Below are 17,053 nucleotides of genomic sequence, written 5' to 3' on the forward strand. Positions count from 1 at the left end.
ACACCCTCTACCCTTAAGGAAAAAAATTCCCTTTAACAGGGAAAAAATGGAAGAAAACTCAGGAGGAGCAACAGAGGACGGATCCCTCTTCCAGGACAGACGGACGATAGATGTTGTGTTTACAGAATAGAACAAGAAAACAAAATTACAGTTTGGAAAAAAAGGACAACAAAGTTATGAATCTGATCGGGAACATGTCGAGCTTCAGGCTATATTTGAGGAAAATCTAAAAGAAAAAAAAGCATAATTTGATGTGAAAGAAATATTTTTTTTTCTACAGAACAGTCTCACATCAACGTCCATTTAGTAGCTGTTCTGCAGCTTTCAATCAATCATCATTCATCACATGATCTTCCTCAACAGATGGAGCTGGCCTGTTGTCACGGCTCAAACTTTGGAGTCGACATGGACGAGAAGACATTTAAACATTTGCAAATCCATGACAACGGGGCAACTCCATCTGCTGAGGAAGCTCATGTGATACAACCAAAAGCTCCAGAACAACAGCTTTTGAGTGGACCTTGTTTGTTCTGTTTCCAAGGTAAAGAACGAAACATGAACCTCAATGTTTTATCTGCTTTCCTCTTCTATTGATCACTTTACCGACCTCTACAATGTGTCTTGTGACCCATTGTAGGGTCCCGACCCCCAGTTTGGGAACCTTCCTCCAACATGTAACATACATGATCATTTGTATAAATTGGAAGTTGTTATAAACCAAGAAATAGAGACATATTTTACTTTAATTTCAGACTTATGAATAAAAACCTGAATACAAACTTAAAGGTTTTCAGTATAAGTGGCCACATGGATCTTGTCTTATTACTGTATTAATTTTACACAAGTTCCTCGGGTTTCTGCATTAATAAAGTGTAACACCATTATATAAAAAGAATTTGGTGATTGACCATTAATGAACTCAGATGGAGGTTGAGGTATGAAAGATTTAAGTGCTTTTTTAAAAACATGAATACCTCTTAAGAACATGAACGCTCTGAATTAATCCTCACATCACCTGTGCCGCCTTTTCTCATCTGACGACTGACAACACGCATCCCTGCTCTGTTTCATTATTGATAGGCAATATTGACCTGTTTGTCTCCCTTCGCTGATGAGAATGATTTGCCTTCTCGCTTGTCCTCGCGGAGCTGTGAGAAGAATCTAGATCCCAGATACAGACCCATTAAAACCACCACACGGGTTCATCTTCAGCGCTCCTGTTCCCAGTGTCAGAGGAAACTCCCACTATTGATGTTGGATGCAGCTGTTGTAAAAAAAACAAAAAAACAACCAATATACACATTTCCTATCTCCATATGGGAACTGATGATCAGCACACATGGAAACAATCAGTGAAATAATCACATTATCTTCAGATTAACATACATCTTTGCTCAAAATGAGGATTGTGGATTTTGTCGCCCATCATTTCCATTGTAAGTGGATTATGATTTGATCTTCTAATGGCCAGTTTGAACAGAAGGAAAAATTACAGCAAAAGCAAAAAAATGAGGGGAGGTAAATATGATTTCCGAGGAATATGTATGTTCAAAAAAACAATTAGTGAAGACAAATGCAAAACTTCATTGTATCACAACAAAGGGAGTTAATCTAAGGAACAACTGTAGCGAATAAATGAAAACATGTAGAACATTAAGTACGTTTAAACTAATTTTTAAAAACAACATATTGAACAGATATAGAATGGACGAGCAAAGAGATGGACTGGATTAATATGATTTAGTACAGTGTGTCTTTTTGAGTTGTGTTATTGTTTCTATGCAAGTTATATTTATTCTCTCGTGTTGTTTTGAATGCTTTTTTGGCTTTGATTTGATCAATTAAGTATAAAAGAAGAGGGGGGTAGGACTAAAGTTCTTTCATCCTACGCCTTTTTCGAACATTGAAAGGTTATTATTTGTGTTGCTTACTGAAAGTTTGCTGTTATTTTTGTTTTTTTGTTTTGTTTCGCTGCCTATATATTTTATTTTGCTATTTTAACATGTTTGAAATAAAAATAATCTAATCTAAAAAACCTATTTCAATGTTAATTCTGGCACCTGACAATTGTTTTACAACAGACTTGAAAAATTGTGAAGCTATCCTTTCAGTATGCAGGACTTTTATTTGTAATTTAGTATTTCTTGAGTGGAATATTGGTATTTTTACTTAAATAAAATATCTAATATTCCTCCACTGGAAAAGGCTCTATTATTAGGCTCTATTGATTTGAATGCCTTATCATGCCCCATGCTGAAAAGCTATACATAATTAGTTCTGCTTAAAGGACAAGCCCTTGTAAAACCCATTCACCACAGTGCTGTGATATAATGGACCAAATGTTTTAAGATCCTGTCTTCACGCGCTCGCAGAGCCCATGCTATATCTGTAAGAGGACAGATGGTCATCCCTGTTGGTGCGATTCTCCATAGCTTCTCCGAGCTAATACACCCAGCATATGGACATGCATCACAGGGTGGTGGGGACTGGCATCGGGCCCTCAGGAGAGCACGCTGACAGGATAGGGGATGCGATATTGCGGTGCAGTTTCCAAAATGCTGCCACCAGACAACACTCAAGACCCCTAAAGCCCTTACCAGGCATATTTCACTTACATAAATGTTCCTGCGTCTCAGGAAAATGAATCTGCGGGGGCTTCCCGGCAGGGTGTACGCAACGCCAGAGACTAGGTCACGCCTTTCGTGAAGGGGGGGCACCGGCGATGGTGACAGTCTGCCACGGGCCATTAAGAGAAGGGCAGAGGAGCAGTTTATCCTCATCTAGGACAACCTTGGTTGAAAGGTATCAGGATCATTTCTTTGTGTGTTGTCTCTATTTTCCCCCATTAGGGTTGTACTTGAGCTCTCCTTCTGCTCCTCCCTTCCCTTCCCTTCCCTCCCACCCCCATATTACTGGACGCATCCCAGTTGAAGGGATTAATGGCCTTCTGAAGTAATATCACAGGGAATCAAAACCTACTGCTTGAGTAAATTAATTTTACAGCTGCCAGGTCGATGCTATCTGCCTTCAGCTCGGATGCAATCAATCTGTGTGATAAGAGTCACTAGAAAAAGACGCCTCTGTTGATGAATTCCTTGTTTGTCTTGAGGTATTTACTGGTGTCAGAGCTGGACTGAAATAACAGAGAGTCTGACCAACGGTGGAGAAAGAAATGGCAGCTGCAGAGACTCTGTACTGACACCATGTGGTGAAAAGTGGTGCCAACAAGTCTTAACACAATTTATTTTTATTCTTTTTTTTTTTTCTTCACTTCAGTGCAAACTTCCATCATAAAATATAAGCTACAGTCTGTCACAACATACTGCAGTCTGCTTTCCGTGATCTGCAGACTCTTTCTGTTTGATTTAAAGTTTCTTCTAAAAAGATTAAATGTGCGTTTCACAAGAGAACAAACCACTGATGTTCCCACAGCTTCTCAGACTGCAGAAACCTTTAAGTTGTGTTATTGTGTTGTTTTCAACAGTGGCATTTTTTATGTGTTTATGTATGTATGTGTGTATTTGTGATGAATTTATTTGTCATAGTTATTGATTGCAGCCCGCAATGCTCTAAATTGATAACTAATTGACACAGTACAACACTATAAATATTTAACTAGGAATCTGGTTGGACAGCAGATACAAAACTCATGTCGAACATCTCGCTTAAAAACTAAAAATTCTTGTACTGGAACAGAGCTTGTGACTCTTTTCACAACACATTATACAATCTAACATACTGTCCACACTGGATTATGCAGATATCCTGATGCTCATGCTGCTGCTTTCTGCCACAGTGACATTTGATGTTTGTTATTCATTTGATTGCTTGGTTTTTATCTCACAGTATCTGCACTTGTTTTAATTTGCCTGTTTTTATCTTCTCTTTATTGTAAAACACTGTGAGCTACATCCCCTGTATGAAAGGTGCTATACCAATAAAGTTTTTATTATTATTAATATTACAGCAGACAGCTATCTGACTCACCGCTGTGAGTTATATGAAAAGGCAGGATGGTCGTCACTGACATCTAGAAGACATCAGAGTACCTGTGCCTTCATTTATAAAACCTTGTTATCAAAGTTATTTAACATCCTTACTGTTCCTCACAGTTAATAACCATGACACCAGATCACTGAGCAGGTTGGCTTTTAAAAGTTCCTCATAAAAACTCTGAACTGGGACAGACTGGTTTCAGGCACCTTAATACTGAATTGAACTGCAGCACAGTTTAAAGTTAGAGACACTTGTTCCTCTGAGGGACTTTTGAAACTCATAATGTAATAAAAAGTGATGCAATAATCTGCCAAAAAGTTATTACATTTTGTGTGCAAGTTATTAGATTATGACTTTAGTGCCAACTTTATTGTTAAAAAATGTAATAACTCAACAATATTGTAATGACTAATTAAAATGTGCAGCCTGCATGATCCGTATTTCAACTGTGACAAAGTGTTTTAAAGTACAGTGTTGCCATTCAAATGCAAACCACATATATTTGTTCCTTTATGTGTATTTTAGGTGTTTTATGTACTGAAATAATACACACTGTCTCAGATATCGGTGACAGGGTTCTGTGTGATGACTGTTTTGTGAATGAATCATCTTATTGTGATCTTGTGTATAATGCAGAAGAGATCTTGATGTCAATGAGATTTCCTGAGTAAATTAAGCTTAATAATAGTAATATTCCATGATTGAAGAGAAACAGGGAGACAGAGAATCTTATATTACCAGCCCTCTTCTCTAAATAACAACATGCCAGTACTTTCCTCATGTATTTACATCATAACACTCTTATACGACCAAAGATGGAAGACGAAACATAAACATTTAGTTCATGTTGTCCAAATATTTGGTCTCTACACATTTTCTTGAACTGAAATAATATTTGAACATCTGTATTTCAATATAGTACATGTACAAACACAAACTACTTTTTTCAAGTAATAATCTGTTTTTTGGCTCTAAACATAACAGTTTTTAAGAGTGTTTTTACTGTAATTTTACTGTAATTCCGCTAAATCTTTCAATTTTATTGCCCCTGACTTGAAACTTGAGTCTGTTGGTTTGTTGCCATGAATCCAGTCTTTTGGATGCTTTTACCCTTATATAAGCTGTGTGAAGTTTACAGGAGAGTTTATGGTCTAAAATTACACCAAAAAACTGTAATTTCAGATACCGTTTCAATATTAACTCCATCTAAAGATATTATGGTTCTGGTTTAACTCAAATTTAATGATAATTTATTTACATCGAACCACATTTTAAGTTTTATGTTTTACTTTTCAATATTATCTGAAAGTATTTTTAAATCATCACCAGAACAAAACAAAAAAAATATATCATATATATCATAAACAATATTTTTAATACTTTGCAAATATTTTCACATGATGTTTGTAGCCAAACTTCAAAGTGAAATTCAGGGTGTATTTTCTAAAAAGACACACTAAGAGATAAAGGACAGCATCTAATGATTATTTATGATTATTATCAATCAATCTGTCTATTATGTTGTCAATAAGCTGGTTAGAAAGTAAGAAATGTAACTTTGATATAATATTATGACAGATGACAAAATAAGCAATTTGGGGATCAACTTTGAATCTGGAAAGTTGTAAAAGACATTATGGCTGCAACTATCCAATATTCTCCTTATTGTCTATTATTTTCACAATTAATCGATTATATGTTTGTTCTAAAAAATGTCCATCACTGTTTCCCAAAGCCCAACGTGCAACCTTAACTGTCTTGTTGTTGTCTGATCAACAGTTCACAACCCAGATATTCAGTTTTCCATCATAGAAGACTCAAGAAACCAGAAAATATTTATATTTAAGAAGCTGGAACCACAAAATTTTAGCATTGTTCTCTTAAAAAAATGACTCAACATGATTAATTGATCATCAAAATAATTGGTGTTAATTTTCTGTCAATGTTTAAGCTTCACTGTGCAGATTGATGTTTGTGCAGAGTTTAATACTAGAAGACAAGTTTTCACATCGGTTGAAGCGGGAAAGTTTGTCACCTTAAATGAGTTTAAAACGTGACATCACAACTAGTTTGGAGCCAATCATGATCCAGTATGAAACTTACTTTACGGTGAAGTTGGAGACTTCTTGTGTCCCGCAGTTAAACTATTGAAATTAAAAATATTTGCATATTTGTGGATCTTTCAAAGAGGGAGAAGGAGTTTAAGTAATTTAAAAAACAAAGAAAGACACAAATTCTTATTCAAAGCAGAGTATTTTTAAAACATGTCTGGATCTTTAAACAATGACTCAAGGTAAAAAAAGTTTCCAATTTGAGGTTTTATTATTTGTAAAATTAAGTCTCAAAAATTCAAGATACATTTGAATAACAAGTGCACACAAATTCAAAGTGAGGTGTAATATATATGGCATAATAATGCTTAAGATCTGTCAAAATGCTTGTTTACACCAGCGGTAACTCCAAACCAGCAGCAAGGAAATCCATAATCGGCGTAGTTGACAGGTTCAAGTAAGACAATTACAGTTCGTGTTAGTCCTTAAGTTAAAAGATCCAAAAAGAGAAACACATCTTAAAAAGAGAGAACTAATGAGCAGTGATTTCTCTACAGGAAATGTCAAACATCGAGTTAGGCAGCAAAGTTATATCATCAAAACTACAACTTAACTTAAGCCTAATGTGCATCATCCAACTTAACTTAAATATTTAACAAGTTCTTTTTTACAAAGCATTTAACACTGATGAATGAAAAAAAAAAAAAAAAAGAAGAGCCCATGGCAACGGAGAATACGATTAAGAAAACAAAATAATTACACAAAAGAATTATTGTTTTCCAAAAATACAAAAAAAAAAAAAAAAAAGAATTGCAAAAGAGCACAATTTCACAATTAACACTATAAAAACAAAACTGGGTTTGCGATAAGCAGTTTTGGCCAAAATTATTTCATGTTAATTTTTTTTTTTTTTTTTTTAAACATTTTTTGTAATTTCTTCCAGTTACACAGGAGGTAATGATACGTACCTGATTCCACTTTTCTACTACCAGAAACTATACTAAGCGACATCACTGTGCGACACAAAGGAACATATTAAATACAGGAGAGGAGGGGGGGGGGTGGATTATTGTCGTGGTCTTCGAAGACCTCATCTATGCAGGCAAACCTCCCAGCTAGAGGGGCAACTACATGGCAAAATGCATCGAGAATGATTTTTTTATTTATTTATTTTTTTTTGTGAACTACAGTATTTAAAGATTATGTACAACATCGAGTCTGCAGTCCGTTGGCATTCTTTATATCTCTGACTGTTAAAAGTTAGTTGGCTCAGTTACAGTTCATAAATATTTGAACCTGATTGACTAGCAACTACGTCACCTAAAAATCTAATCTTGCTTCCTAAGACTGTTAAATCCCGGCATTTGTGGCATCTGGAAAAAAAAACAAAACAAACCCACATTTACAGACATTTCAAAAAAACTACTTTACACCACATGTCCAGTGTGTATCTTTCTTTCCCCCCTCCTCCTCCTCACTCAGCTGAAAAAAAGTAGCCTCCTCACACTGGACATGTTTGGGTACACAGCTCTACACATCACTGATAGCACTGACCAGAGGAATATATCTGTTGTGGCACTACATTAGAGAGAGAGAGAGATATTCAAGGTGCATACAAGTTAATTTTTGGACACCGCACAGTCATTTGGTTGTGGAATGAAATCAGCAAAGAGGCCGTTTGTCTGCGCAGGCGTGGGACGCATGCAGAGAGATGTCTCGTCGCAAACTAGCAAGCCGCAATCCGGAGAGATCTGGCGCTCGAATCAAGGCTGGGTCGCGATACCGATATCGGTATTACAAGTCATCCTTTCATACACGAGTATCCAGTTCTTCCAGGTTGAGGTCTGGAGTGAAGGAGGAGGAGGAGGAGGAGGGAGAGGGATTTCCGGACAGGTGACAGGTGTTGCTGTAGCTTCTCAGTCTCAGGTGAAGGTGTGTGTTGTGTGTTTTTCAGTGTTTGTCAGGTGCTGCATGCGCTTGTCCATTCTTTGTTGTTGTTGTTGTTGTTGTTGTTGTTGTTGTGATTGTTGGTGAGGTACATCAGGCATATAATCCTGATGCGCCTCTAGATGTGCATGATTCTATGTGTACCAGTGTGTGTCTAAAACCGCTTCTGCCGCGCTGCGCCTACGTCTGGGGGGGGCCAGACTATAGGAAAGCGCTCGGGTTTGCTCGTGGATCCTTCTGGTTCCTGTAGCGCACGGCGAGCCAAACTCCCAGGATCTGTGAGCGAAGGATTGCAAACATCAGACAAGGACATTAAAAAAAGAAAAAAAAAAGATAAATGCAGCAGTTTGGGTTCAGATAGGACTGTTTTTATATCAAAATCGCAACTTGAACGAGTTTGAACGTAGTTTTAATTATGTCTTGAAGGGGACAAATCTGCTTTTTGTGATTTTCTGTCATTGATACACTGTTATAATGTCAGATGTCTATGTTAAACCTGCAGTTCTGAACTTTTACATATAAATTAATGGCCGTTACATTCAAGCCCTTGCCAAACGAGTTCACACTATGCTGATTAAGCCTCACAGCCAGGTAAATCTCTCTGTATTTTCACAGTATACAGAGTTTTCAAATCTCATGTTGGGTACGAGATTCCCGTGCTGGGTGTTAATCGTGCAGCTCTTCTAGACTTTCCAAATGTTATAGGACCAAATGGATCAAAATCTGAAACAATTTATCCAACATTTCACAGCCACATCGAACTGACGTCAGATCTTTCGTGCATGCCCACAAAAAGCTGTCTTAAGTTTGTTCCACGGGTTGTTTGCGTTGTCCGCTCGCAAATTTTGGATCTGATCCGGGCTCAAACATGTATAGAGTATTTGAAAAGTTTATATCTAAAGTAAAGAACGAGAAAAAGAAGTGAAATTCGACTACTGCTGTTTGTCGACGCAGCTATAAAAGAGACAGGAAGTAAAACAGCCTGTTTCAGACAGAGGCTGAACTGAAGGGCTGCATAAAGAGCCAGTATAAGATAAATAAGGAGATTTTTACTGTAAATAATGTAAAGACATTCCAGTAGAGCCCAAGAATATAAATATAAATGTAGAAATGTGTCCCATTTAACAAACAGTAGGAAGTAACGCTGGTGACTGTTGATTTCAGCAGCTATAATGACAGATTTACTCAGCCGTAGCTCATAAATGTAAATTCTGTGAGTTGTCGAAACCACAAAAAAAAAAAAATCCCTAATGTTGTCTGATAATGAGGTCTCTCTCTCCGTGCAATTTACGTTCACAAAGACGGTTTTGCGGGGAAGAGGAAACACCGTTCAGTTTTATGTGGGCTGAGTCTTTTTGTTGATTACAGACTGACATAAACAATCTAGGTGATCTCTCAAGTCGATTCCTGACAGGAAGCTGTGCAGTGTTAGCGTGTAAACAACAGACGGCTACAGAGCTGCTACAGAGCTGTCAGTATCTGCCAGTCAGACTCGCTTTAAACTCACTTTCTGTCAGTCCGACATCAAACATTTGCTGTGTCCCAATTCCATAATACAAACTAATTATATACAGTATATATATAATAGCAGCAGTTACACAGAAATAGTTTTTATCAAAGACTCAGTTGTTATTTTTTGTATTCTGTGGTTTTCCTGCAGCTGTTTTTTTGAAAAATCAGGGGCTTTTTATTTTGCAACTGCTTTGAGGATGTTTAATTTCATCAGTTTTCCAGATTGAACAAACTATCTGTTCAGTTCTGCTTATAATTAATCTGTAGTTTGTATTTGAGATACAGTTACTGTCACAAAACCTACCAATGCAGCTGTTATCACTAAATGAAACGCCACCTTTGAAAGTCTTAATTAAACTAGAATATTACTGAGTAATATCAGTATATAACTAATGTAATAATATAATTAATGTGGGCTAAATGGATCCATTTTAAGTTTAATTATATGTTGACTTTCCCTCCGACTGAGTGAACCCCGGGGAGGAAGTCAACAAGCTGCATCGTTTTTATCTGATTCTATTAATGTACAAACAAGATCAATTAGGCTTTGTACAAACACATCTTGTTTAAATCTATGGAGACGACATATACGGGCCTGGAGATTCAATTATAGCGATATTGGACAGAAATATTTCTATTATAAAAAAGTATATTTGTCAGTTTATGTTGCATAATTAATTCTTATCTTCTAATCTCTTTGTTGTCTGCTTGAAGCCTAAAAATGTCTGGTTTATGTACACTGCACCGGAACGTGTGGCGATTAACAAAAACTTTTACCTAAATTGTTGAGCTTTAGTTGATGATAAAGGGTATTTGAGCAGGAGGAGAGAATCAAACCGTCAACCATGTGATTACCGGATGATTTGATTGACGAAAACTGAACTTTGAACAGTTTTTCTGACCGCCTACAATCATCAGTCAAGTTAGTGCGGATCAATAAACTCTCTTCTCCTTTATGAGACTGATAAGAGCGGATTAAAACTAGTGAACGAAACATCAGATGTAGGTGTGCAGACCCGACACCGACCTCTGTGAAGCTGAAGAAGAGTCCGACGCCCCCGAGGATCTTCAGCGCCTCCGTTGCATGATGCAGCATCATATCCCCGCAGGTGTAACAGGAACTCTGCTTTTTGCATAACTGGAGGGGGGAAAAAAAAGAAGAAGAGGAAGAAGAAGAAGAAGAAGACAAGGCCTTTAGTCTTCAGCAGCGTGAGTCAACGGTCTGTCAGCTGAGCCAGTATTAGCTACCCGAAATCTATTCTGAGAACGACAGAAAGTGGCCTACTTTTAACCGATTCCGGTTAAGCTTAGGTGATTTAATAGGATATATCGTGTAAATATGTGTCAAACAGGCATTTCATGTTGTTTTTTCTTCTAAGGACAAGTTAGAAATGTATTTTTTTGGGGTCTTTCTGTCCAGAAGTTTTCAATACGGAACAAATATTCATCAGGGTTGCGAAAAAATAGGTTTTACTGGAGAAAAAGACCAAGATCTCAAGTTATAAGGAGCGTCTTATCCTTAACAGACTGCAGACATCTTTGTTGAGGGCAGATGTTGACTTTTACACTGTGTGTTAAGGATGTCTGTGTGTTCTGGTTTGACAAAGTTATGATTTTTAAGATTAAAAGGATGTGAATTAAGAGTAAAACCGGATCTTTAAGACTTACAGCAGGGCAGTCTTGCAAATCCGTATCAAACTGCTTCTGGCTGTCGGTGACGTTGAGCAGCCCGCAGCAGTTCAGCTGGCTCTCCAGGTCTGTCTTGGTTTTATTTTCCAACATTCCCCAAGCAGAGTTCAGAAGTGTCACCTGGGAGGGGGGGGGGGCAAACAGGACAATAGATTAAGTAAAATAAAAATCATAACTATCATGTGGATGCAGCGGTTAAAAAAGGCTGTTCCCTCACTCACCTGCTGCCCGCGGTTCATCGCCAAGCAGGAACAGGAAACTCCGAATTGGAACAGGAAAACGATAAAAAGAATGACCATGTACTGGGAGCGACGTGTCAAGGAAGTAATAAATTAACATTTAGAGAACAACATCTATTGTATCAAACTTCACTGGTGCTTTAATGCAAGAGGAGGGGAGAGGGGGTGGGGGATTTACTAGACAAAGAGAAAGGATACAAAGAACAGCATGACTTGGTGGTGGTGTATCGCTCCGATAAGCCCGACGATGGCGATGAGCAGCAGGAAGACGCCCACCGCGATGACCCCTCCGATGATGTGGATGCTCGACACCAAGCCGAACCCCTTCCCCCATGCCGCTACGCCGATCAGCAGCAGCCCCACCAGCTGAAAAGGGAGAAGAAGGGGAGAGAGAGAGCGGAGAGGGAAAGGAGAAGTTAAAAACCAGAGTCAGCTGAGGCAGAGCGAGATCACATGGTCACGGAGTTTTTTGATCACCGCAGACACCACATAACACCGTCGACACTCGGTGTGCAGCTCTGTGATTATCAGCAAAGTAAATAACGCAGGTGAAGCAGCAGTCGGAGAAAGAAACAGGAGGATTAAAAGTTCAACATTTGTGATTTTTCACGTGGTTTTGTGTCATAAGACGACCGGATCCTGGACGGTTTCTACTTTCTTTCACCGTCTGTGACTAATTAAAAACAATGAGCTCACTGTCATGTTTTGCCTCCCCTTTTTTTTTTCTTTCTTTCTTTGGTCGATTACTTTTAACAGTATAAATTACAATTTTTAATAAAGATGAATTACACAATTATCTGTTATAAACTGATGAAGAAGGTCTGTGCTGGTTGTGTGTTTTACCGGTGTTCTGTGATATAATAACGACGTCATTTATGAAGCAAAAACGTCCAAATTTTCTGGTTCTCAGCTTCTCAGATATGAAAATGTTCTGGTTTCTTTAGTCTTCTATGATATTAAACTGTTGATCAGGACACAACAAGACAGTTAAAGTTGCACTTCAGGCCTTTAGAAACAACGATGGACATTTTATACAACAAACAGCTAATCGATTAATCAAGTAAATAATCCTCAGATGAATCGACAATGAACATAATGGTTAGTTGCAGCTATAATGTCCTTTACAACTTATTTTCTCAAAGATATTCTGTTTATTATCATCTGTAATAATGTCATATTAGTTGATTAATCAATCAAAGGTTATTCAATCAGCAACTATTCTGATAATTGATTAATCGTTCAAGTTATATTTCAAGCAAAAATGCCAAACATGAACTAAAGTCCAGCTGTTTTTCTTTGTCTTATTATTTATCAGGTTTTGAACTGACTTTTGTAAATTCTAACAGGCATTTTTCACAATTTTTGACGTTTTACAGACAGAATAATTAATAGATTAATTGAGAAATTAAACAGTAGGTTAATCGATAATGAAAACAGCCGTTAGTCGCAGCCTTAAATGAATAAAAAATGGCTGCATTTATATAAAAATCGACTGTTTAATCAGCAGAAGGGAGGAGGAATTATTTGTCTGTGTGTTTTTCTGTCACTGCTGTTTGTCCTGATTTTACGCCTCAGCGTCGACATCGCCCTCGTGACAGCCGCGGTGACTCAGCCGTCGACAACATGATCGGTGACATGTGTGCGCGCGTTCCAATGTTTTCTGACCGGGTGGGTCGTGTCTCGAGCGCTTCTTTCAGCACACTCTGTACGAGCTCTCCCGGGGTTTTTACTCTTCTCACCAGTGTGTCACAAAGGCAGGAAATCTACGCAGAGCCAGTTTTACTACTGAGTCTGATCCAAAGTTCATACAGGACAGACTTTAAAATACAATTAACACGGCGGGTAAGAGACAGACGTTATCACCTCTGACTCTAATGACTTGATAGTTTCAGTTATGTAACTGAACTCTAAGTACATTATGGCCTCTGACTGAATTATTAGATACGCAGACACACAATCAGAGGCATTCACTATACGTTTCATTTAACTCCACAGTCATTAGTAAGCTTAACTGCAATGCAACCCGTATGACGAGAACTCTGTTTATCAAGACAATAATCAAAACCCTGCGTGATAGTATCACAACACAACAACAGGGCTGCATCTAGCAATTATTTTCATTACTGACTGATCTGCCAGTTATTTTATTTATTAATTAATGAATAGTTTGGTCTATAAGTAGTCAGAAAATAATGGAGAATGCTCGTCACAGTTTCCCCACAGCTTTCAAATTCACTTTACGGTAACAGAAGACGAGAAAAAGCAGCAAATATTTGGCATTTTTGGCTCGAAATACAACATAAACAATTCATTTATTATCAAAATAGTAATAAATTAGCTTTCTATCAACTGACATTATTTTCTAAATTTATCATTTTGGTTGTTAAGTGTCAGAAAATAGTGAAAAATGCCTGTCACGATATCTTAGCCCCCAATGTGACGTCACCAAACATCTTATTTCTTCTGATCAACGGTCCGAAATCTGTCGTGTACGACATCGAAAAACTTCAAATCTTCAAATATGAGAAGCTGCAACCAGGAAATATTTAGCATTTCTGCTTATAAAAGGACTAAAATGATTAGTCGATCATCCAAATAGTTGCAGATTTAATTTACAGACGTTGCAGCGGTACTATCAATCCACTAATATATAAATATAAACCAAAACGTTAATGTCGCTTTAACGAAGACACGACGGATCAGTAAAGCATTAATGTGCTGTTGTTCGCTGGCAAACATTAACTATACTGAACTAAATGAAGGGAGGCTCCACTAACTGTTAACGACACATCTGTAATAACTTGGCATAATAACAGCTGGAACAAGAACAATAGAAACACCTGAAACGACATGACGCCACACAACAGCTCTGCAATAAATACGACCTCACTTAAAAGTGTTTTATGGAAACTTTAGTTGTTTTAGTGTTGTCTGTGATTCTTTTCAAGGTTGTATTTAGTGGTGTTGATGTACTGGACAGTGGTGGAATGTAACTAAGTATATTTACTCAAGTACTGTACTTACAAAACCACACACACACACTACAGCTTTAAAACTTACCATGAAGTTTGCTCTCAGTCTGTCGCAGTATTTAGTTTTATAAAGGTATTATTTTACTGGATGTCATTAGTGCAGGAAGCACAGAGGTTTCTTTCTTTTTTGTTTTTTTTGGTATCTCAGTGTAATCAACAAATCACAGTGAGTTTATGTTGGTCGAGTTAAAGCCAACATGTTGACTGTCTCAACACACAACTATCTGAAGAAATGAGCTGATTCAATCTTTGTTGTGACAAACCCGGTGACAAACCGAGCTGATAACAGACAAAGAATAGAGATGACAGCCGGGTCAAGCTTGTCAATTCCAGTGGTGGAAGTACATTTACTTTAGTACTGTATTTAAGTACAATCTCCACTACATCTCAGAGGGAAATATTGTACTTTCTACTCCATTACATTCATTTAACAGCTTTAGTTACTTTTCAGATGAAGATTTGACACATTGGATAATATAACAAGCTTTTAAAATACAACACATTGTTAAAGATGAAACCAGTGGTTTCCAACCTTTTTAGCTTTTGACGTCTTACAAATAGCAGTGTGTAGTCAGGGTCACATTTCAGATGTCTTCTTTCATCTCCCATTAATCATCTCACGACCCCTCAGATTTATCTACTGACCCTTTGGAGGGGCCTGACCCCTAGGTTGGGAACCACTGGACTAAACTAGCTAACTGTATATAAAGTAGTTGAAACTAGTTCCACGTCCAGCAGCTACAACAGTAACATGCTGCTCTAACACAATAATGCTGAATCAGTATTAATAATCTAATGATGTCATATATAATAATAAATCAATCAGAGGGACCAAACCACTACTTTTACTGCAATACTTTAACTACATCTAGCTGATAATACTTAGTATTGCACTTACTTGATGCAAGTACAGTGCTAAGTATGTTTACATTGCTGTATTGGTACTTTTACTTCAGTAAAGTATCTGAATACTTCCTCCACCTCTGGTCAGTTTCACATTTTTAGGTCAGGTGGCCTCCATGCTAACAGCAGCTTCTATACACATAATGGCGATAGCTAACAGGCTAACACAACTCTACTTCTACATTTCTGTCTAGTTGGCTAAAGTCAGCGTTTTAAACATGTAATTATCATAACCACGTACATACCAATAATCACCTGTAAAGAGACTGTAGAGACACGGGAGACAAAAAGGGCGAGATGATCAGTAATATTGTCTGTCAGCCTGAGCTAACGTGGCTAGCTGAAACTTAGCATGATGATCCATTTTGTGCACTCACCATATAAACCACATTCAGGGAACAAAGCGCATTTTTGGAACAGGTGAAACCTCCGCAGACCATATTCTAAACCTCCCGGCAGCCGGATTCAGCCTGATGAAAAGGTACCAAATGAGTCTCTAAACGCGTCTCTAACGTCTCCAGACACAAATGTTTTCGCTCAGCGGAGAGGGCGTATGTGATGACGTCAGCGGTACGCGTGACGTCTACGTCAACGTCATTATACTGAGGTAAAAACATTTTTTTTACTCATCCTGCTTCTGTATGTGAAATCATTTGTTTACCAGTGGTGGAGGAAGTACTCAGATACTTTACTTGAGTAAAAGTACAAATACAGCAGTGTAAAAATACTCCATTACATGTAAAAGTTCTGCATGAAAAATCCTACTTAAGTAAAAGTACATCAGTATTATCAGCAAAATGTACTTAAAGTATTAAATAAGAGTACTCATTTTGTCCCTCTGACTGATATACAGTGGTGGAAGAGGTACTCAGATACTTTACTTAAGTAAAAGTACCAATACAGCAATGTTACAAGTAAAAGTTCAGCATGGAATATGATACTTAAGTAAAAGTACACAAGTATTATGAGGTAGATGTAGTTAAAGTATTGCAGTAAAAGTAGTGGTTTGGTCCCTCTGACTGATATATTATTATATATGACATCATTAGATTATTAATACTGAAGCATCAGTGTTAGAGCAGCATGTTACTGTTGTAGCTGCTGGACGTGGAACTAGTTTCAACTACTTTATATACAGTTAGCTAGTTTAGTCCAGTGGTTCCCAACCTAGGGGTCGGGCCCCTCCAAAGGGTCACCAGATAAATCTGAGGGGTTGTGAGATGATTAATGGGAGAGGAAAGAAGAAAATACAAAGTTCTGATACACAAATCTGTTTTAAGTTTTTGGACTTTTTCTCTAATCTTTGATTTTTGATGAAATATTGGTTTATTTTAACATTTGTTGAAATTAAACCATGTGAGAAGTTTAGAGGGAAAATCACTATTTGGTGGAGCTGTTAACAACTCATAGACATCTAAAATATGACCATTTAAGTGTAAATTGAATATTGGACCAGGGTTAGTTCCAAACTAGTTGTGATGTCACAAATCCTGCTCACAGGCCCATCCCTAAAAATCAGATTTTCAGTGAGCTCAGAGAAACTTTCAACTTTCAGCAGATAAATGTGAAAACAGCCTTCTAGTGTTAAACTCTGCACAGTGAAGCTCAAACGTCCAACTGACGGAGCAAGAAAAAAACATATTTTTTTTGCGTGGAGGGAGACTTTAAATTTAATTTAACATTT

At 37.5% G+C, this 17,053-nt stretch overlaps 1 protein-coding gene across 1 annotated transcript; it reads right to left on the reverse strand.

Moving 5' to 3' along the window:
• Window positions 1-6,295: 6,295 nt before the first annotated feature.
• tspan31 (tetraspanin 31) lies at window positions 6,296-15,948 on the reverse strand. Its single transcript, XM_042408562.1, has 6 exons — window positions 15,747-15,948; window positions 11,633-11,800; window positions 11,417-11,497; window positions 11,175-11,315; window positions 10,534-10,644; window positions 6,296-8,270 (listed from the first exon to the last, which is right to left on the reverse strand). The coding sequence occupies exons 1-6, from the start codon at window positions 15,807-15,809 to the stop codon at window positions 8,196-8,198; spliced, it is 639 nt and encodes a 212-aa protein (XP_042264496.1). The 5' UTR covers window positions 15,810-15,948; the 3' UTR covers window positions 6,296-8,195.
• Window positions 15,949-17,053: the final 1,105 nt, after the last annotated feature.

This window comes from Thunnus maccoyii, chromosome 4 (genome assembly GCF_910596095.1).
Source record: "Thunnus maccoyii chromosome 4, fThuMac1.1, whole genome shotgun sequence".
In the NCBI taxonomy this organism is placed as follows: Eukaryota; Metazoa; Chordata; class Actinopteri; order Scombriformes; family Scombridae; genus Thunnus; species Thunnus maccoyii.